General features: G+C 40.8%; 1 protein-coding gene across 9 annotated transcripts in view; it reads left to right on the top strand.

The window, feature by feature from the left end:
• The window catches only part of STAU2 (staufen double-stranded RNA binding protein 2), a 234,245-nt gene that overhangs the window by 141,235 nt on the left and 69,048 nt on the right, over nt 1-23,962 (top strand). For 5 of the 9 annotated variants that reach the window (XM_032784753.2, XM_032784752.2, XM_032784760.2 and 2 more), the window contains one exon: nt 2,197-2,310. The exons of 1 other annotated variant lie outside the window; for it this stretch is intronic. In XM_032784753.2, the coding sequence (XP_032640644.1) occupies nt 2,197-2,310 (114 nt within the window). Of the gene's footprint in view, nt 1-2,196; nt 2,311-3,942; nt 4,033-23,962 lie in introns of those variants that run through there. 3 more of the 9 variants (XM_032784758.2, XM_032784755.2, XM_032784754.2) reach the window with 3 other exon arrangements.

Here is a 23,962-nt window from a genome sequence, read left to right as displayed (position 1 = left end):
GCTTCCCTGGCCCACTCTCTCTACACCATATATTCAGCAGTATTTGGATTTGCAGCTAGATACTTTGGTTATGGGTTCCTGATACGTTCTTATAATAACAGTAGTCCTGATATTTAGAGAACTTCAGTTAATGTTTGTAAGCCCAATTTCATACCTTCATAACTCTTTCGATCAATCAGAGTTGAGCCATTGTATATGTGAAGGGGCCTCTTGTGGTTTCTCAGTAAGTAGTATGGCTTTTCTGGCAGACAGCCATAAGCAATTTAGTAGGCACATGTTGTGGAGGTGGATGGGGGGAGGGGGAAGAGGGATGATCCAGATAGCTGTAACAAGAGGTTGAGTGAAATCAGTATTTTTATGCCTAGCACAAGGAAAAATTCACATTATAGATCTCAGAGCCCATTTGGCCACACATATGCAACAGTCAGCATGATCAATAAGGTTAACTCTGCAACATGCTGATGACATCATTATCCTCTCACTTAAACCAGTTTTGCACTGGTATAACTCCTCAGTTCAACTACTCACAGTTTATCTGGTAAGAGAGAAGAATCAGGCACAAGGCATATAGTTACCCAGTGCACAATCCAGTGTTATATATCAATCAATTCCACAGACACATGCGATCATTTAATATGGCTCCTAGTTGTCCACAGAAATAATAATATTCAAATTTCTAACCTAAATGTAAAGATGAGGCTTTATCACATAACCTTTCCCCAATAGCTGTACAGCTGTAAATAGGTATGAGTCTAAAATGTCTGTCTCCAGTAGGGCTAATCTCCCTTTCCATTTCTGACGGGTCAGGTAACCAATGTAAATTACCACCATAAACTAAATTCCACCCCTCTTGTAGAACAAAGTGCTTTATCTGCCCGTCAAGAAGCCAGAAGCTACAAAGCAGATCGTAATATTTCATCAGTTCAGCATGAGTGGCAAACCCTGTTCCTACTAATAAAACATTGGAGATGCTTGACTTCAGTTTGCCTCAAGATAGAGGACGGTTCTCTTTCTGTAGAAGGTTTAAAAGCTGTTTTAAGGTGACCAAAAGACAAAGGGGAAAATCCAGTAGGACCAATATCTTCCTGTATATTCCATTCAAGAATCTGATTAGTGTGTGCTTTTTGATACCAATAGAGATTGATAAGATAGACAGCTATAAAAATAATGTGACTTCCTTCCCCATGTGATGAGTCATTTTGATTTGATTACAAAGAAAAACTGATCTAAAATTCATATCTATGATAACCATATTGCAATGCCAAACAGTGCATTTCAATAGAGATCACATTGCAGTGAAAAAATTAAAGATAATGTCAGTGCCAGAGCTGGATGGAAAATGGTTTCCCCATCCTGTGAAAAATTTTGTGATTTCAAAACAAATTTTCCCATCCCAAATGGGAATGAAAAGTTGAAATCTTCAGAAGTTTTGTGCATCAAAAATGTGTGTGGATAAGGGGAGGGGGAGATTAACTTCTGGTCAATTGTTTTGAAAAATTCACTTCAGGTCAAATTTGTTTCAATAATTTTGAAATGTTTCATTTTTGACCATTTAAAAATGTTTTTACGATAACTGGATTAAGTTTCTAAACTAAATGTCTTTTTGAACTGGAAAACCAGAATTTTCATTTAGAAAATGTCAAAATGAAATATTTCAGCAATTTCAAAAAGTTTTATTCAACATTCTGTCAAGAAATTTGTTAAAACTGACCCTTTTGTTGCAAAAAAAATTTTTTTTGATAAACTGGCATATTCAGATGAAAAAAGTTTCATTGAAAAAATTCCCAACCAGCTCTAGTCAGTGCAAGTCTGTGGAGACCATAGTAATTTACACTAAAGTTTTTTAACTGATCTATAAAAGGTTATTAAAAATAACATGTAAGTTCAAAACTGAAACTTGGACCTAATTTCTTAGGTCTGTAACAACACCCTTAATTGAGCCTCAAGGTTCCTAAGCTCTGCAGCACATTGTGCCTAAAGAGGGACCATGACACTGATTAACAACTGAAATTTGTCCCCAGCTGAGCATGTGTATACACAGAATATTTTGCACACTCCTTGTTTTATATTAAAACTGGATTCAGTGTAAATGTTTTGAATTCCTTTACAAACTTGTTGGAAAGGGACAGATTATTTTAGCATGACTCCCTTATGGAATCCGGTGTTTAGCAGATTACTTATGTTATTCTGTTATAGGTACACTACAGTGATAGACAAAATGGCAAAGAGTGTATGACCTGTTTGACATTGTCTCCTGTGCAGATGACTTTCCATGGTATCGGAAGCTCCATTGAAGCCAGCCATGACCAGGTATAATACCCTCACCCCACACATACCTATTTAATAAGGCCAACTAAGATGTCAGTATTACTAAATCTCACCTTTGCACAAATACTGCTTTATTTATGGCATGTTCTTGCCACCACCATTTGCCTATATTGGCACAATAAAATCCTTAAGGTGAACCACAAAAGAGAGGAAATAGCGTTTGTGCCCTCTTTTGTTTCTTCAAGATATATAAAGAAAACCTGAATGTTTTGGGTTTAAACTGATGTGTAAGGGATCTGCTAGGTTGTTTTTTTATGTTAGTAATATTAGGTCTTATTTACCCTGATTTTATGGATGACTGGAGAAATAGAGGGATGACAGCATCATAAGTGACAAGAGACTGGCAGCTTTGCAGTGAAGAAAAGCTCAAATTTGTTTTGTTTGTTTTTATTTAACTCAAGCTTCTGGCAAACACCTGAGACAAAATTTTTCTTTGTTAATCATTCCTTCTCCCTTGCCACTTCAGATGAGATCTGAGGAGACTTCCATTCTAGTTCTATAGTTCTCCAAAACAGTCCTCTATTTAACGTGGAAGATGACAAGACTTTAATACTTCAGGTATTTCTAATGCAAAAAAGTCAAATAAAACAGTAAATCAAACATTGCACTTTTCAGACCCTGGGTATATATAAGAAGAAAACAAAAATGGGCACAAGCAGTTTTTATTTGCTTTTGCACGTCATCTTTAAATTGCACTAAATATGTCATACACTCTGTCAGCCTAAATGCAAGCTTCTTTCAGGGAGAAGGAGACATCTTCTTGGCAATGATCAAAATGAGTTATGTTTGGGCGAAAAGATTCAGGCACTCTTAGCCATGTTTTAGGTTAAAAGAATTAAATGGAAATTTGTAGGGAGCTAGCTGTTAATATAAACGAATCCCTTTAGTTATTTATATAATAGCTTGAGGATTCTTCCTGTTCATAAAGTGGTGACTCACAACTATGTGGTACTTTACTGTAATGGTAAACTATGGTAAATATCTTAGTGATTCAACAAACATATTCCCCTCAACCTCTCATTTCATCCAGCGTGTTGTTTATACTGTTCCAAACTCTTTCAGCTTATCTTTCAGTAAAACCCCCTTTTTATCCTAGTTATGTCTCAGATACAATATTTAGACCTATCAGTTTTCTGCAAGGATTTGAGGTGGTCCCTGTCAATTTGGTAACAACTACATTCTGGGCTACCAGTCAACTCAGCCTTGGCTTGGCATTTATTTAGGCAACAGCATGGCTTGTAAACAGAAAATCACCTTCTAAATAGAAATCACCTTAAAAGTTATCTAAACAATTAAATTTTTTAAAAAAGCTATGATGAAAGAATGTTACTTAGGTTGAAAAAATGTTATTTTACTATAGTTTTTTTAATGTAATTTCCTAAGTGTTTTTAAAAGGAAATATGTACAGCTGTAAGAATGATCTCCCACCATGCAACATCAGCAGGGCTTGAACCCTGAATCTGCAGTACACTTGAGTACCTGCACTTGAACTACAGGACTACCTACACTATCTAGCAGCAGGAAAAGGCTGTTATCCCAGAGGTGGGATGGCCCACTAGATCCATGGAATTGTTAGGAGAGCCTGTTTTTTCCTCTGTCTCTCTGTTCCTCCAGGTGTTGAGGGAACTCCTCCTCTATCTGGTGCCCCACAGTGGAGATGAGCTGCCTGTGATTGTTTTGGGGAACTAGAAAGCTGGAAGGGAAGCATTGCTAGCTGCCATCTGCAGTGGCAGAGGAGAATGACTCATTAACAAATGAAACTTTTCTCCCAATTTATCAGAAGCTTGAGTTAAGTCATTTAACATAAAATGAATAACATTCAAGTTTTAAACAGTCTGACTAAAAATCTCTTTCCTTTCTGACCTGATATGATTGTAATTGGTCAGTTACAAGTTTCATTATAATGATTTTACATAGTGTCAATGAATACTGTAGATTTAGCAAAAATAAAGAGAGAAGCTACTTTGGATTTGTTAGGGTGAAGGATCTCAATTTTACATTTGAAATGAAGCCATAAAAGGCACCAGTTCACAATAAACATTAAATTATTGGGAAACCTGTCTTAACTCGTATTTGCTGTTTCTTACACATTGTGTCTTTTGCACTATATGTTAGTTATGACAGGCTGGATCTTCAACTGGTGTAAATCAAACAAGTCCTTTGATTTTTAATAGACATATGCTAATTTACACCAGCTGAGGATCTGGCCCATGGTGCTTTTAGGATCCCCCAGGTTTTTTCCACATTTGTAGATTTTAATACTTCTTCCCTTCACAGCTTGCTCACTAGATTTCTTAATTTTGCCCCATTTTCATTCCTAAAATCTAAATCCTATAAATTCAGATTGCATATCATGGAAAACGACCTGAGAGAATAAAATAGTTCCTCTGGAGAGGTGATGGAACCCATCATATAAATATATATTAAACTACAGTATACTGGCAACTAGCCCTAACAACAACCCTACTGTGGCAGAAGGTTGGACTACTTGACCTAATACATCTTTCCATATCTTCATCTTTTATTGTTATGAGCCACTTCCTCAGTTTGGTGAAATTGAGTAGTATTTGGATCAGATAATGGTCACTTCTTCCTCTCAAGAAGTCCAGAATGGCATTTCCTGTGCTGGAGTCTACTTTCTGGGTCTGCATTATCCATTGTAACTTAGGAACGTCTTCATGATGTGTGTCTAAAAGTAGCGTGGTTATCCAGCAGTATAGTTACAATCCACCATGAGTGGATTTTTCAAGTATGTTAAGAGTTGATCAGCAGTTTTCCAGTCAATCAATCTTTTCCATTTCCAGTGATGTATAGAAGATGCCCACTCTAATTTTTTCTGATTTTTTTGTTCCTTGTAACTTCTTGTTTGGAGTTGAACCTTTTTTTTGTACTGCATGATTGTTTTTGTCAGTAAAAACAGTAACAGATTATGGCCAGGGAGGTTAGGAAAGCCAGTTCACAAGATCCCATCACAAAACTAGTGAATTCTAGAGTGCTTTCTAAGACATTGCTGAAAGAAAAGGAAAAAAAAAAAAAGCTAGAACATCATATGGTACTGTGGAAGGAATCAGAATCTGCTGTCAAAATGAAAAATTCTATACATTTCTGGACATTAGAATGGGTTCCAAGAAGACTAGGAGTAATACTGAAGTGCTGATCTCCAAGCATATTTGGGATAGGGTGACCAGGTGTCCCAATTTTACAGAGACAGTCCCAATGTTTGAAGCTTTGTCTTATATACGTGCCTATTACCCCCTACTCCCTCCCCCATTTTCACACTTGCTAGCTGGTCATCCAAATCTGGGAGAAATATTTTTTCAGACTTTATAATAAATAACACAATCAGCTCAGGTAACGTCCATTCCCTGTTCTCTTCCAGAATGTTCTGTAATATCTTATAGAAGTTAAATTTTTAAGCAACAACATTGTAATGAAGCACCAAAGGAGAGTTTTATTGCTATGGAAGTATTTAAAAAGAATGTTGATCAGTGGGCACCTGTTTTGGCTAAACTTTTTTCCAACATTAATATGCCCTCAGGTTTGGGCTACCAGTATTATTATTCCACTTTATAAAAAAGGGAATAGGAAAGATCCAGGGAATTACTGTCCAGTTAGTGTATTGGATGTTGTTTTAAAAATGTACACTAGATAGCTTTGGGGGAGATTAGAGGGTTGGGCAGAAAAAAAGTAAATGATTTGCTGAGGAACAAGCTGGTTTCCAAAATGCCCACTCCACCAGAGATCATTGTTTTTTCTTTCTTATTTGATCTATAAATATGTGCCACCTAAGAAAAGAAAATGGTACGCAGCTTTTGTTGATCTGAAATTGGCTTTTGATTCTGTTGATAGGGACTGTCTGCGGGACAAATTATAGATTGCTGGAATAGATCCCCAGTTACTTTTTCTTTTGAGAGCTCTTCATAAACATACAGTGGCCAAGATTAGTATACGCTTGTGTGGGAAATAAACAGATTCCATCCCAGTTACATAGGAGGTTCAGCGGACCTGTCTTTTTAGCCCCTCTTTGTTTTAATTTTAACATCTATGATGTTGTTTTAGCCTTAAAAAAGGGTGAATTCTGTCCCCTAAAATTGTGAATCACTCTGTGTCTGTTTTATTATATGCAGATGATGTGGTTTTGTTATCACAAACACCAGTGGGCCTGAAGAGTTTATTAAATGCATTTGGTTCATATTGCCAGTGGGAGGGCCTCACAATAAATTATTCAAAAACTAAAGTAAATGTCTTTAGCTAAAGATGGCGGTTACATAAATGGAGGATTGATAGGAGATATACTGAACAAGTTAGCTCTTTCCCTTACCTGGGTGTCTGGTTCTCGCAAAATGGTGTCTGGGATCAATATCTTCAGGTAATGAAAGAAAAGACCTCAAATTCAATCCACGCTATATTGCATTTTATCTGGACCTGTGGGGGTAAGTTAGTTGAACTTGTCCTTAGTGTGTTTTGTGTCTAAGGTATGTGCTCAAATTTTGTACAGCACAGAAATATGCCAATGGAATGATCCCATGGGGCTGGAAGTAATTCAAAACAAATATCTTAGGAAGATTCTCAGTCTCCCAGATAATATCCCCACTGCTTTTCTTGGAGCTGAGATAGGCATGGGTTCTATTCTGCACAAAGTGCAACATCACAATATTAATATTTGGCTTTATAATTATAGTATGCACCATAGGCGTAGTTTGACTTCTGTATTTGGGGGTGGGGGATAGCTCCAGCCAGGTCACCTGAGTTGCAGTTGGGGGGGGAAGACAATGCCCCCCATGTCCCTTCCAAACTATACCTATGGTATGCATCCCCAGCACTTGCCTAGAGGAAGAGATCAGGACTTTCTCATGTAAATTTTGTTGGTTAAAAGATATTCAAACTTCCTTCCATTCTCTAGGTGTCACAATTAGAAATAATTAGATTGAAGTTTAAACATGGGAACTCCATAATCAAGCCAAGAATAGAGGATATTGATAAGCAATAGGATATGACAGTTGTTTCTATTGCAAATATGTCACCTTGTTTTCCCCTTGTTAAAAACACTTATGGATGTGCCTGATATTTAGATATTTTGTGCAATTACTTGCTAAGAAGGCCATTCACAGCTCTCTGTTTTCAATCCATACAGACAGTTTACTTAGAAGGCCAATATACTGGCACCGAGAAATGTAACGGACTCTGCCCATGGGACTGAGGGCAGGAGGAAGACACCACTGGTTATTTATTACATTGTAATCTGTATTGCCACTTGAGGTTAAAATGGGTTTCTGTGTTTTTGTCCCGGATGCATTTTTCTATGACCTCTTAAAAAGTAGAATATTTGTTGGCATCTGATAATATATCTGTGATTTGAGCAGATGCCCTATTTGCATGGTCAGCTACTAAAATAAGGGAAAGGCATGTGTCATGGTGATCATATAGAGTTTAATGGTTTGTGTCCTTTTTAATCTTTCTTTATATGTTTTTATTATTGTATAATTCCAGGTTTAGTTTTGTTTTATTGTACTACATTTTGGATTTTTGCTCATTGGCCTAAGGCTAAGTCATTGTTAATAATAAACTGTTAATATTAAACTGCAGTCACTTGAGCAATTTCAGATTCAGATAAACATTTCTGAAATGGTGGTAAAACAGCAAAAAAAAAAAAGAAAAAAAGTATATTAGTACTAGTTGGGATTGATCCCATGATTGGCATTAGCATGATCTGGACTCTAAACCCCTAGCTGCCGAGGCTTACCTCATTTGGTCAAAAGTCAGCTTTGAAGAATTTCCGTTCTGTTTTTCAAAGGGAAAAATTGCAATTTGTTCCTAAGAGCTAATGTTATTCTGTATTCACAAATTGTAAAATGAGGTTTGTTTCTCTAATGCCCTTGCCAGCCTAGCCTGTGACCTAGATCCCTTGGTCCTGGCATTTCTCCTGTATCAGCTTTGTCAGGAGTTTCCCAATATATATTTTGTTTTTTAAATAGCTTCTCATAATCTCCCAGCATTCAGCAGCAGCCATGCAAACTTTTTTTTTTTATAAATGTTCAATAGAAATTATGTCATAGGCTGCCCTCAGTTAAGATGGTCACCATTTCCCTACAGAAGCTGAAGTTAGAATTGAGGCTTCCTTTTGTAAAATTCCCTATAGTTTCTTGTGGACTGAAGCCAGGCTGCTCTCAGGGATGGTGATAGTCTTTAGGCTTTATAGTTTGGAAGCTAAGAGGAATGCGGGAGGCAGAAGGAACACGGGAGGTATAGGGCAATATGTGACATAGAAGGGATAATTTGAGGGGTAGGAAAGGAAAATATGATGAGTAGGTGCAGAACAGCAGACTGGGCAAATCTGAGTGGGCCATGGAGTGTGAGAGGGCAAGCGAATAAAAAGGAAGATGGATAGAGAGGGAAAGAAACTGAAATATTAGAGGAGTTGCAGAAAAGACCAGAAAAATTATTTCAGGGCCTTGCAGTGAGGGAATTAAAGAGCTCAATCTGTTTAGCATATCAAAAAGAAGATTGAGAGGTGACTTGATTACAGTGTATAAGCTCCTTCATGGGGAGAAGGGCTCTTAAATCTAACAGAGAAAGTTTAATCTTTTTAACAGTGAGGGTGATTAAGTATTGGAACAAACTACCAAAGAAAATGTTGAGTGCTCCATCTCTTGAAGTCTTCATATCAAGACTGGATGTCTTTCTGTGATATATACTTCAGCAAGACCCAAGTTATGCATTAGTCAACCCCAAGTTATTGCGTTCAGTGCAGGGGTAATTGAGTGAAATTCTGTGGCCTATGATATGCAAGAGGTCAGACTAGATGATCTTATGATCCCTTCTGGCATTAAACTCTGTGAATTCATGAAGACAGCTGCTCTCTCACTCCTTTGAGCACAGTGAATCCTGCATACCCATATTTTTGTATATGCATTATAGGTCCATACAGTGTTGCCAACGCTCATGAGTTTGATGTGCGTCTTGTGATATTTGGCATTTTTCTTAATGCTCCAGCTCTAAGAATCAATTGATTATGAGGGAATCCCGGCTTGCGTTTAAAAACAAAAAAGTATTGGGGTTGCAGAGAAAAGATGGAAAACATGAACTGAGGGTATGTCTACACTATAGGATTATTCCAATTTTACAGAAACTGGTTTTGTAAAACAGATTGTATAAAGTCGAGTGCATGCGGCCACACTAAGCACATTAATTCGACGGTGTGTGTCCATGTACCGAGGCTAGTGTCGATTTCCGAAGCGTTGCACTGTGGGTAGTTATCTTGTAGCTATCCCATAGTTCCCGCAGTCTCCCCCCGCCCATTGGCAATTCTGTCGGTGTTAAATTCCAGTGCTGAGCTCCTATGTAGTGGTTGTCCCAACAACTTGTAGATTCGTCCAGGCGTGGCGTGATGATGTCTAGGGTCGCGACATATGGTCATCGAGCTCAATCCTTCCTCCTGAAAAGCAATAGCATGACCACACTCATTCTTCGCGCCCTTTTTCCCCTGGATTCGCGTCATCCGTTGCAGACGCCGCCCCTGGAGACTTGTAGTCATTGCCACGCATTGGGAGCCATGTTTTGCCTTTTGTGATCTATCTGGCTACACATTCAGTCCCTTGTATTCTGTGGTATGCTTCTGACAGAGAAAGCTGTAAGTTCTGCCGGTACTGCAGTGCCTACATCTCGCACCAGCTACTCTTCACTCTTCCACTTTGCAATGCAAGGTTGAACAGAGATTCGTTACCACCCCCCCCCATATTGCACGGTTAATCGCATTTGTACACTACTCCTGCGCGATGATATGCAATGAGCACATCATGTCATTTCCACGGTTTCATTTGGACATTTGCAATATGGTATCAGATCACTGTTCCGTCACTGTCTTGCTTGCTGTTCCTGCTAAGGTGCTCTCCTGGCTGCGATCACTGAGGGGTCGAAGTGCGGTGGGTGCAGCGCACATGGACACAATAAGGTGAATGACCTTCCCCCGGGTCATTTCCTTTGTTTATGTGTTGTACTTAGAAGAATATCGAGGATCCAAGTCTGCTGCCTAGAATATGGAATTAGACTACTAGGGAAGTCTAGAGCATCAGCCATGCTCCTCCAGTTGGTCAGATGAAGCCCCATGAACATCTCCGCAGGAATATGACTACAGCTGCATGCCATTCTAGGGAGTTCCCTGCCAAACAACCCCATACCGTGTTGCTTCCCTCCCTCCCTCAACCCTCCTGGCTATTGTGGCAGATGTCCTCCCAGTTCATGTGCGTGATCCGATGTGAGTAATAAGGAATGCAGATAAAGAAGATAATACTGACTTCTTGAGCACAGATAAAATGAAGGGGAGGCAGCTCCAGCTGCTTATAGTCCAGGCAGACATTACAAGCGCATAAAAACAGAAATTGAAAAATTCAAGATAGGGTGGAGTGGCAAGTTGCAGCCCTAGCGCCGCTTGCTATGAGTATTCCAGGGACTACAAATCTTTTTTCTTCTTAAACATTGAGCCCAGCGAGCCTGGGCGGGCCTGATATAGTGAGCTGTAGCCATACCAGCCTTCTATGATAAGGTTAGTTACCAAGCCGTTAGTTGTAGCCATCATGCTGGGAGATTATGATCCAGGAAGTCATTCCTCTATTTGCACCCCAGCCAACCCCTGTCCACCTCACTGAGGCCAAACCAGGGAGTACTCATGGGCTGGATCTGAGAGACGGCTTATTCCCCAATGTGTGTACCGTTTGCCATCAAAGGAGAAGTAAGGAGAGCGGTGATCGCCTGCTGCGTATCCAGCCGCCGTCAGTCCACCACGTTCTACCAGCAGCATCCAGCAAATTAGACCATGAATTGCAAGGACCAGCGACATTAAACACTAATAAAGGCAAATATTATTTTTTACTCCTTTTATTTCGAATGGCATGGTGTGCTGTAAATTGACAAGCAGAATATACTACCCATGATACCACCTTGACCCCACTGCCGGACAATGCCTTTTGACACTTCCAGGCATTGGAGAGCTCAGCCAACGAATGTCCACATTTGCTTTCTCAGAGAAACTGCAGAGACCTGAAGGGGGAATGAGCTGGATGCAGTCCTCAGCTGCCACCACCCTACCCATGTCCTCCGTATGCAGCCGTCCCATTTGATATCTTGTGCTATCTCCCGTTCATGGCTTGTCAAGCACGACACTGTTGCTGATCCCTGCTGTGGCCTCTGTCTAGCATGCCTGGCATATTTTTTTCAAAGGTTCTTTGTCATTCGTCTTCTTGATGGAGCTCTGATATCTAGAACAGATTTGCTCTCCCCATACAGTGAGCCAGATGCCGTATCTCCCGATCTGACGGTCCATGTGGAAAGCGTCTTTTGGTACTTTGTCGGATCTGGATTGCATACCCGTGCCCGGCATCAGCAGTCTCCAATGACATGAGAGCATACAGTAGACAATTGTAAACTTTCACAAATTGCGCAGGGTCCTTTACTCTGTCAATACGCTGCCATGTCGCAATCTGAGTTTAGATTGCTTTCCAGAGCAGTCACAATGGTGCACTGTGGGATACCGCCCGGAGGCCAATACCGTTGATTTGTGGCCACACTAACCCTAATCCGACATGGCAATACCGATTTCAGCGCTACTCCCCTCGTTGGGGAGGAATACAGAAATCGGTTTAAAGAGCCCTTTATATCGATATAAAGGGCTTCGTTGTGTGGACGGGTGCAGGGTTAATTCGGTTTAATGCTGCTAAATTCTGTTTAAATGTGTAGTGTAGACCAGGCCTGAGTGCTGAAGGCTCAGGAACCAGAAAACAAATTAAAGAACTAACATAATTATTTTTAAAGACCATCTTAAGGCCTCACTCATGATTTTTGAACACTTGGGTTGGGAATACTGTGCATGTAAGTTTGAATTTTGAACGTGAAATAATTTCATGCATATCAGGGATAGTTAGCTTCCTCCGATTGGCTCAGGCGGCAGACCAAAGAACGTTGCAGTGTATTGTTTCCTTAAAATCTCATTATTTTTAAACCAATCCCATGATTCGGGGGGATTTAACTTACAATTCTTAGAGTTGGCAGTACTGTACATTAGTCTGTTTATTACTGTGTTTCTAGTGTGAAAGGAATGATCCCTCTGAAGCCTAGTCTGTGCCCTGAGCTCTGCAACTTGCTTTAATCCTGACATTAATGCTTGTGTTGCATTAGAGCTGACCTACTAGTTACATTGAAGAAAATATCCCACTCTTATCATTATTATCTTGTTATCATACTTCATGGCAGGGAATTTCTAAGAGTCCTGTTTCTGTAACGCTTTATACCTTATACAAGCCACTGTTATTGTCAGTTTAATTGTTAGGTTTAAAAATAATAAACATGATGACTAGTGGAGGTAGAATTGGTGTTAATGGAATTGGCATTTCTGCCAGTGGCAGAAAGGGGCTATGCTAGGAAGCAAGAGGCAGTGAACACCGGTCTCATAAACAGCTGCTGAAAAGTTCATGTCCCAGATATACAGATGCCTGACAATAACAACAAGCAAACCAGCATGGGGCATGTACCATGCAGACAGTGTTTGCCTGTAACACTGTTTGCCCACCCTGCTAGCAGGTGTTAATTCTACTGGGAAAGGGTTAAATAGGTTATGCAGACTCTCTGAGGTGGGTGAGTCTTTACTCCACCTGAATATAACAGAGACAGGAGTGGCTGTCTGGGAAGAGAGGATCTAGGATGCGGGCAGTGCAGTTCCAAGACAGGAACCCGAGGAACATCAGAGTCTGGGGACAAGGTTTGAGCTGATCTCTGTTATCTTATGGTTGATATCTCTGTTAATAAAGCCAAACTCCAGGAAGGGATAGGTTTTGATTTTATATAGTGCAAGGTCTATATTTGTAGAGCATGCTGGGAAATGGTACATACGTAGGTCAGAGACTGTAGTTGTCATGATTTGCAGAATATAAAAGAAATATTCTGGCTGTTACTACTACTGCCAGAACAATGAATGGCATTAGAAAGAAGCTTATGAGGATGCAGATGCACCATCTTTCTCGTCTCAATTACTTTCCCATCAATTTTCAACCTGACAGAAGAAATTCTTAGATGGCCACAACTCTACATTAATTTCTAGCCACAGTGATTTTTGTTTTGTGACAAAATAAATGTTGTGAAGATTTTTTTATTCAGATTTATTTCATAATCAGACTCTTTAGTTTTGTTGGAACTTGGACATAGCCAAAGCTGAGGCCCCAATATGCTTGGAGAGGGACAGCTTATCCTATGACAGAATTGTAAAATACTTTCGACATCTTAGCACCAAACCTACTCTTTTTTCTGTCTCCTATAAGCTGTACCTACGGCTATGTTATAGTCACAGCTATTTTTAGTTAAAGTCATGAGCAGGTAATGAGCAGTAAACAAAAATTCATGGCCTGTCCATGACTTGTACTAGATACCCTTGACTAAATTTTAGTGGGGAGGGCAGCCCGGGGATGCCATGGTGCTGGGGAGTGAGGATGGTGGCACTCAGCAAAGAAGTCCCATTGGTGCTGGGGAGGAGGGGAGTTGGTGCAGTGACAGGCTCCCTACGTGGCTCCATGCCTCCCCAGAAGTGGCAACATCCCCTCCCTCAGCTCTTAGGCGGAGGCATGGCCAGGCAGCTCTGTGTGCTGCCTCCGCCCTGAGTGCTGGCTCCAAAGCTACTGTTGGCCTAGAACCATGGCCAATGGGAGCTGCGGGGCAGTGCATGCAGGTGGAGGCAGTGCACAGAGCCACCTCACCACACCTCCACATAGGAGCCAAGGCCCTGTCACCGCTTCTGGGGAGTCCTAAGGGGTAAGCATCAACCAGAGCCCTTGCCCCCTCCCACTCCCCAACCCCCAGTCCTGAGCCGCCTCCCACACCCAAACTCCTGCTGCTGCTGTGGGAGGGAGGCACGGTGACTTGAGACTGCCCTAGCAAAAGCTGGTGCAACTGGCCCAAGATCTGCCTGAGCTGGCCACCCACATCGGCTGCTGCAGAACTCACGGAGGTCATGGAATCTGTGACTTCTGTGACCTCCATGACAAACTCGCAGCCTTAGCTATACCAATTTATACTGACATTTCAGTTCTGAGAGTCATCCCACCAGGTTTTAGTTATGCCTACTAGATCATAGTCTGTTATTTAGTACTTTCTGCGTGTCTGGCATGCTCCTTGTGTTTGTGGATAGAAGCTTTAGTACATTAATTCTCTCCTTATTTTTTGAATTCTGTTTTATATTAACTCAATTTCTGTCTCTTTTTTTTTTTATGTTGGATGTACATGACAGAGCGTTTGCTCTTCCCTGGCTGCAACTAAAGCTTTCCCTGGAGAGCATGAGATCAAACACATGTATTTGTGCAGAATTTAATCTTTCATTTAATAAAAAATAAGTTACTAATTTCCTTCCAAGCGAGAGCAGAATGTAAACCAAAGCAGCATTGCTTTTCTGAGTATGCAGACAGAGAGTCCCAGTGATCCCATTCGGGGGGTCCCACACTTTCATAGTGTAATCCCCATCTTAACAGAGTTACAGAGCCAGATACCCCATTGCTCTGCATGTGTACATTCATTCTCAGCAATGAAGAGTGGGGATGAAATGCCACCATTCTGAGCTGGCAGTGTTTCACAGTTCCCACTCATGAATGACATAGTGCATGGCAACTGAGAATCAGGCCCACGGCCTCATTGACTACATCCCTTCCCCTTGAAATAACACCAAATAACATCCCTTTGACAGCTATATAACACAACAATATTAGGAAAGTATTGAATGTATGTTTAGCTGTCTTTCACTGCCATATAGCAGGTGGAAGCATGGGGGCAGAGCCAGCAATCTGTAATTAGCCAGTTGTCTACCAGCAAGTGGTCTGCTGTCCATAGTTTGTAACCACAACTCTAATCGGTTTCAAGACTCGTAAGTTTCACCGTTACTATTCAAATCCATCCGGACAGCAGTGAAACTCAAGAGTGTTGTTACTTTCATGCTGCTGCTTGGAATGGCAAGAACCAGCTGCAGGGACAGTGCTGGAGAAGTTCTGGAGGGATGGAGATTACTGAGAGGGGCTGGGGAACAAAGACCCGTTTTCCTTCTCCCCACTAGGAAAGGAAACTCACCCCACTCACAGCATCAAGGAGGCTCAGTGGGATGGATAACATGGTGGAGACCCTTCTCCCTTGCAGCATCAGCAAGCTGTGGAGGGAGTGTAAGAGACAGGAAGCTCTGCGGTTAGAAATGGGTAGAACTTCATATTTATCATCCCCCCTACTTGACAAATGTTGAGAAGAAAGATGAAGCCCCAAGCACTGTCCTCCAAACATCTCCCCACCTTTCCCAGAAGCTGGGATTGGCTAGGGACTCGACTTCTTATTGGGGAGTTTCATTTCAATCTTTCCAGTGGTGGTAACCTCATCTTAATAGCTACATCTGGAAGACAAAACCTATTAACCAGTGGATGGACATCTGGTAAAATTTTCAAGAATTGTAAATTAAAATTATTAACAACTAAAAACTAGTTAATCTTTTAGTGTTTTAGGTTCATCCATCCTAGGCAGATTGTGGTGTCCCTAAAAAGTTGTTGACGCCCACACTTTAATGTTTAGTTTACTACCCATGCAAGCTGCATGCAGTACCTGCCAGAGCTGTTTGTGGCACATTCCAAATGCTAACTGAAGTAATCCAGAATCTGTTCATTGACAATCTGTTTAATCACTTGTCATCCAGTGAAATTGCTCAACAGGCAAACTGATTATATAATTGGCATTTAAACACAACACACCCACCACCTAAAGTATACGTAGTATTTACATAAGCATTTTGCATGCTAAAATAACAGTTTGCGTACATGCCACGTACTGAAGAATCACATGTCTGCCAGGACAGTCTTTGTCATCTGGTTTTCTAGCTTGTTACTTAGTTAAGTCACTTGACCAACATTACGTGCTTACCTTGTGCAAACAAGGTGGCATAGTTTAACTACATAATCATTCTGTCATATGCCAGCTGGATCCATGATACAAACTGAGGATGAAATCCTGGCCCCATAGAAGTCAAAGGAAGCTTTGCCATTGATTTCAAAGCAGCCAGGACTTAATTGTAAATTTTTTCACACTAGTGCTATGGCGAAGATGTCAGGAGTTATTAATAATCACATGGGAACAGCCAAGCTTTGTATAACTTATGTTACAAGAGGGGAAAAAAAGAAACAAATCTAAATCTTTTTTGCTGGGAACAGGTGGTTCAAACTAGCTTCACTTTTACTCCTAGCACCTGTCTGCTCAGGGTATAAGATAAAGATCGAAAAGGCCTTAAGGATGTCAGAGAAACAGGTGGTGTCTGCATCCTGCCTTAGGCCTTTTCTAACCTAAATTCTGGCTCCATCTCCCAACCAAATGCCAATTGTACCACCTCACCCAGTTATGTTTTCTTTAATCACTAGTTCCTGGCTGAAAGTTCCTTCACTTTACCCAAGAAAAGAAGAGGGAATCACCCCCCCCCCCCCCGTTTTTTCTTGGAAACTTGAGATTACCAAAATCTTCATAAGGTAACTCTCTGCTGTGCAGAGTTGTTATAATGTACCGGTACTTTCCCCATTTTCTAATCCTTCCTGTCCAGCTCAGATCATCACTGGTTACATTCATATATTAGTTCTTCTGTACCAGCAGGATCCCTCCCATTTGCTAAATAGAAGAGTTGTTCCGGATTATTTTGGCCTACTATAAGACGGGACTAATTGATATCATTTTATCAAATTCAGAAACAAGGGTGTCAGCTTCCTAGCACTAAAGCAACTGTGAACCCCAAGTACCAATACAGTGCTCCCCATGAAGGACAGAGGAAAGCAGCTAGAAAAAATACGTATATATAAAAATATACAGATACATTTCATTTTCAAATAGTCTTAGTTTTTACTTTTGCCTACTTTGGGATCTCTTTAGGAAGGTTTCCTGGGGTTTGCATTTTTCATAGTGGTCAGTATTTCCTTTTTTAGGGAAAATAAAGACTGGCCTACTGCAAACACAACCCATTGGCTTAAAATGCTACCATCAGAAGAAGCTGATGACAGATGAGCAAACACATTGCCTTGTCCGCCTTGTCGCGTATCATAACACTGTTGAATCTGTTCAGATGTTGCCATCGGATCATGGGTGGAGTGATGTGCTTTCCTAGCCTCTCCAACAAGTCTGACTCAAAGGCGAATCACAAAGCCTTTAAATAGATTCCAAGGTTGAATGATTGTCCCATCACCAGTAAGGATTTTGCTTCAGTCTGGATTGGAGCAGGTTTCAAGTATTGCTGCAAAATCTCAAAGTGTTATGCAGATGCCAAATATTCAGGTCACTGTGGCTTTGAAGCAAGCACTGGCATGTTAAAACACTTTGGGAGGGATTTTCAAAAGCACCTGATTGAGTTAGGAGCACAAGTGTCATTGATTTTCAATGGGACTTTTGATCCTAATACTTTTGGGGACTTTTGAAAATCCCATCCTTCTCTGGAGCTCATCTTGGACTCTGTGGTAGAGTGGCTTCTTCTCCAGAGGTGGAAAGCAAGGAGTATATCAAGACTGTCAAGCTCTTAAGGCCATCTCATATGTTCTTGGCTCCTGTTACAGAACTACAAAATGATGCCTGTGATAATGCCCAAGCCTTTTTGTGTGTGTGTGTCCTTCCACACTCACACATATAATTATATTTACTTACTCTTCACATTTACACTTAAAAACACCTATTCATAGTCCTAGTTTCCAAAAACATGGGTAGAATATTCCAAGTTTGGTTTGCAGCTCTTGATCCTTATGTCAAACTTGCAGTGTAACATTAGGCAACAAAGATGTAGCTGAAGAGGCCTTCGTCTTCATCTGAAGTTTGAAGGATCTCTTCCTCTTTTGAAACTGAGAGAAAGATTGCCGTTGATTTTGTTACTACTGTCTTCTCTGAGTGTAGTAAAATGAACAACAACAACAACACAGGTTGTAGTGCCTGTGATATCTAAACATAGGAGCAGGATTTCTGCTTGTAAAAACTTGTAACAATTTCAAAGATCTTGTTGTAGACTGTGTTTCTTTCATCTTTTTCTAAAACTTCATCAGTTTTAGCATGAATAGACCATTTCCATTGAAAGGAAGATCCTCTATTCTAGATTTTGTCTCCACAGACCAACAGGGTCACTCATTAGCCACTCATGTTTGAGGAAAGTTATGGAAGAAACAGCCAATCTGATACATCAAAGTAGCCCCAGATGCATTCTTTGCAACGTACAGAGGAGGATTTTAAGCATCTAGGAGCCAGATCAGATTACTTAGCTACCAAAAGCTCACTTGACCTGGAACTGAAGCTTGGTGCCAAGGCAAACGCCTTCACCATACTAGTCTTCTTTTATCTGGAAGTACTTAGACAGGCCTCCTGTCTATTACAGAAGTGGGTAGGTGAGGTTCTGTGGCCTGCAATGTGCAAGTCAGACTAGATGATCATGATGGTCCCTTCTAACCTTAAAGTCTATGAGTCTCTCCCTTCAAATCTCTTCCACGCCACCAGTCAAAGCCTTCTGCATTAAGAGAGCTAGGAATCTATTTTGTCTCTCCTTCTAGTCTCAGGGCATGAATGTGCGGCAGGTAACATATGCAAAGGAGAATGTTCTTCCTCATAGCACCTGAGACATCTTGTGTGGGCATTTGATGCTGGGAAGACTGAGTGGCATGATGTACATCTTTTAAAGCCAGGTTTCCTCATCTTCAGATCCACCATCAACACTGGTACCGAGTCCCATGAGTATCTAAAAAGTATCCTAAAAATGTAATCTAACACTAATAACTATAAACAAACTATTCTAAAAGGACAAGGAACTGGGAATGCATTTACCCAGAAGCTACGGATCCAAGAGATCCATGCCTGTCCATCTGCTTCAGTTCAAAGGAACTGAGGCAGCAGATGGTGCCACATCTCCTTTCATATCCTTGCTCTCAGAACATGCTCAGATGTTTAAGGAATGATAGGAGGGGCCCGTGAGCGCTCTAACAGGAACTCTTACCAGAGGATTCCACCATCCGAGCTGCACTGCATCCCAAGAGTATGAATATGCAGAGATTATCCTGAAGAACTCCAGTTACAACATGTAACCTTCATTTCCTAGTTCTAGATGTTATAAAATTTAAAACAGAATAATCGAAGGACTAAAAATTCAAGTCAGAGCAACACCTTCCCTCCAGATTGTCCTACTAAACAGCAACTTCCCCAATCCACCATCACACTCTTCAACCTCCCTCCTCCCAAAAGTCTGTGAAAATAGAAAGGCCTTGCAGTGAAATTGTCAGCCTCAAGAATAAGAACACAGAGTTTTCACAGTAACTGGTCCATAATGTTGGAAGAAAGAGGTCAGGATGATGACAAACCTCAGTAACTTTAGTCAATAGCAAAACACATTTCTTCTAACTTGCTTTTTCCTCAACACAGCAATGATAAAAATATCAATATGGAAACATCAAGCCAAACCAAAACAATGGCCTGAAAATTAAACTTCTCAATCAAGGCTGATCTCTGTTATTCTTTATATCTCTGCTTCGTTTCTCCTTTTCACCTCTACAGAGATCAAAGGGCATAATCTCCTACAACCAATCATATCCTCTACACCACCATATCTCCTGCTGGTGACAATATTGTTCAAACCTCTTGGCCACTAGATATTGGTGACTGAAGAGTAGTGATATCCAGGGCAGGTCAACTTAATATACCACCTTCAGATAGAATCCCCTCATTCTTCCATCCATACACACCAAAATGCCTTCTCCCAACATATGATTTTCTCTGTCCCATGTCCACAATAGCTGAAAAATGTAATCCCTCAGCATTAGTCTCATCTTCCGCTGTCTGTGAGAGAACTCTTCATTCATTTTTGTATTTTAAAATCATGTTGTATAGTTAGGCTCAGGAAGGCAGGAGACCTGGCTCTTCTCAGTGTGGGTAATATAAAGCTTTCTGTCTCCCAAATTGCTTAGGCCAAGTAAAAATTACATTGAATATATAGTATATCATAGTTATTTATATTATGTGTTATGTGTTCTACATACAAACATAAGGCAGACTATCCTTTAAGTATTCCACTGTAAGCCCTATTTCCATGCCTAGCCAGCATGTTTCAACCTTGTACAACAGCTGCTGAAGCTCTATGGACTTTTCAGCCTATCACTTGTGCATCTTGTTAAACATTTGTAAATCTAATAGTAGGTTGTTTGATTGCAACCTGATAAAGGCACATCCACTTAAATGAGACACGTGCTGCAGAACAGATTCAGTGCCATATGATTTAGTTACTCTGAGCAATTAATATACCTTCTGCACATTCATGTAAATAAGCAGGACACCTGTTGCTTGCAAGAACTGCAATTCCAGTAGTCTGAATTGATGATTGGGACCATAAACCTTCAATTGTGTGTGGCCATCAGTTCAATGTAAGGTTGTTAAATAAATCACTCTGACTTTAAATGTTTAACACTCTTTTTAAACAGTGAATGCAGTAAACTATTCCCACCACAATACACTTGTATGAGTTTCTGATTTGAAATAATTGCTTAATAATAATGTTTAACCCTATGCCACATTATATTCCAGCTTCCACCAAAAACACCTCAGGGAATAATTTGACCACTGGTATGTACAAGTTGCTCTTGGTCAGGCTGAAGACCCTTCCCTGCAGGTACTGGTGTATAGCCTCCTGGTTCCAAGGCCTGAGGTCCGAGCTGTGGATCTGGGGGGAGTGGGCTGATCAGGAGGCTCTCTTGTCTCTTCCAGGCCTTCAGCAGGTTAATGTTATAAACCTGAATAGACTTCCTTTTCCTGGGTTTCTGTATCCTGTAATCGCCCTCCCCTGCCTTGAAGGAGCCTTATGATAGAGCTGACGTTTGTAGAATTTACACGGATGTAAGCTCAAAAGCTTGTTTCTCTCACCAACAGAAGCTGGTCCAATAAAAGATATTACCTCATCCACTTTGTCTCCCTAATATCCTGGGACCAACACACCTACAACAACACTGCCTATACCACTTTGTCAATTATGTGAGCAGACTACTGTGCCCATATGAAGCCCTACTGATAACAGTGAGGCTCTGCACAGGTGCATCAGTCCATCAATGCAAAGAACAATGCAGGATTGGGGCCTTGGTTTGCAGTGTACATCAGTTAACAGGATTATGCCTCAAAATAAATAAGCAAATTAATTAATGTGTGCGAGAACATGCCCATCGTTGTGCGTGTGGACATGTTTGTGAGTGACAGTCACTAAACTAATAGAACATTAAAAGCAGGAGGGACCATTTGACATTGTTTTCTAATCTCCATAATCATTGTAGAAGGTGGTGTGGGCTTAAAAGGGAGCTAGGCAAGAGAGAAAGGGGCATTATCTGGACAGTGGTGGCTTCAAAGATATTTTGGGGAAATTGGTTTCACAAATGGCAAATGTAATAAACTTTCACTTCTTGAAATCTTAGTTTTAAAAGATGATGTAGGAGAAGTGAAGAATGTTTGGTGGATTCATTCTAGTTCCTAGTGGGGATTGTTCACATCACATCTCCAGTGCACGGAGAGCACCATATGGCAGGATTAGTTGCTATTGTCTGTGAGCCAGTTGCTACAATATTAAGCATTATTGCAGTTCAAGGCTGAGGTGCATTGGTAGAACTGTGAAGGAAAGCTGTACCTAATATAAAACATTCTCTTTGGGCTTCATTTGGCTTTGCAGAACAAAAGGTCTGAGCATCTAGAGTCTGATGACGTGCCAGGGATGATTGCACAACTGAGCTATGCTGAAGCATTTTGAGAACTTTTGCAAAACTTTATAGTTTTATGACCATAAATTAAAAAACCTAAATGATTTGTGGAAATCCTAACTAACTAACACTTTAAAAACCTTCCAACCAATAATCTTCATTAGAAAGTTAAGTCTATATATCTGCCAAATGTCCTTTAGATTTTAGAAGCCATTTCTAGTAATGGCTTGTTAACTTTATTGAATAAATGCAAATGGCTACAGTTTCTAACTGTTACTTTAAAAAAACAAAACCAGGGAGAGTTTACACAATAGAGGTTCTTTTCTGATTCCCAAATTAATTGCTTTGAAATCTCTCACAGATTACATCAGTGTCTTACTTGCATTCGTGTTGCAAGATGGCGTCTATTGTATATCATTAGTGATGCATTAAATTAGTTGTTTACATTATAAAATCTAAACATACTAGAATCTTTTGTGTTTGTCTTCAAAGATTCCTGTTCTAATAAAGCCTTCTGAAACAAGTAAAGTTGTCTTTTTTGTTTAGTTAATGCATCAGTGGAGAACCTAAAGATTTGTAGCTTCTAGCCATCCCTCTCCGTGGTTAGTAGAGTGTGAGGAAATTGTGTTTGAGAGAATACATCTCTTCACTTAAAATAGAAAGTAATAGTTTTAAATTAATTACTTTACACTTAGAGATGGTAACATCTGAGCAAAGGAGATAAAGGACCTGATTTTAATTTGTCCAGTTCTCACAAGATGCTTTGCATTAGTGTGTCTCTGACTTTAAGCAGAAGCTACAGTTGCCCCCAAACTTTCATAGATAGTGGGCTGAGAATGCAAACCTGCTGCTGGACTTGTATTCTTTCTGAGTATTATGTTCCTTTCCCCATGGGAGTTACACACACTAAATGTCAGGTGCTAAAAGATCAACATCATGTAATGAACATTTCAGTTGAAAATTTAAACAAACTCTGCCATTGGGACACCTGACTATTATTCAATGCTAAAGTTTACAGAGACATACTGAAAAGGAAAAAATAAAGTACATTACAGCTAACAGCTGGAATGTGGTTGGGGTTCTGCATGAGTGCATGGGGAGAAGAGGAGTAAGGAGTCTCCCTGCTGAATGGTTGGGGTGGGGGTAGAGCCATAACTCCATAAAATCCTTCCGCAACAGCCTCTAGAACTGCCTTATCAGAGAAGTACGGACTGCACTTGTGGGCTGTAGTAGTTAGGGAGCTACGCTGCCTCATGGAAATCCTATTGGGTCAGTGTGGCTCTCTACCAGCCCTAGAGCAGGTATAGTACCTGATGGTGTGATTGAGCCCTCAGTAGACTTTTCAGTACATCATGTGTCAGTTGTTCAATAAGAGAAATCAGAGCCATAACAAGGGCGAGGCGAGTGAGGCTCATGCCTCAGGCGCGCGGAGGGGCGCAGCTCTACTGCGATTGGTGATGCTTCAGCGGCAGCTCTGCCGCCACTGCTTCTTCATCGGCAATTCAGCGGCGCGTCCCCGAGTCCCTCTTGGAGGGTGGGACCTGCCACCACCGCTTCATTCATTCTTCGCCAGCAATAATGTCTGAGAGGGACTCAGGGACCTGCCACTGAAGAATGAATGAAGCGGCGGTGGCGGCAATTCGGCAGCGGGTCCTTCTCTCCAAAAAAAGCAGCAGAGAATCCTGTGGCACCTTATAGACTAACAGATGTTTTGGAGCGTGAGCTTTCGTGGGTGAATACCCACTTCGTCAGACGCAGGTAGTGGAAATTTCCAGGGGCAGGTATATATATGCTAGCAAGCAAGCTACTGGATTGATAACTCGTTTCTTAGCTTGTTTGTGCATATATTACTCCCCCTGGGAAATTTCCTTACCTGTGTCTGACGAAGTGTATCACGC

Source organism: Chelonoidis abingdonii, chromosome 2, assembly GCF_003597395.2.
Source record: "Chelonoidis abingdonii isolate Lonesome George chromosome 2, CheloAbing_2.0, whole genome shotgun sequence".
NCBI lineage: Eukaryota > Metazoa > Chordata > Testudines > Testudinidae > Chelonoidis > Chelonoidis abingdonii.
Note: the sequence above shows the minus strand (reverse complement) of the source record. Positions and strands in the feature narration are given on the sequence as shown.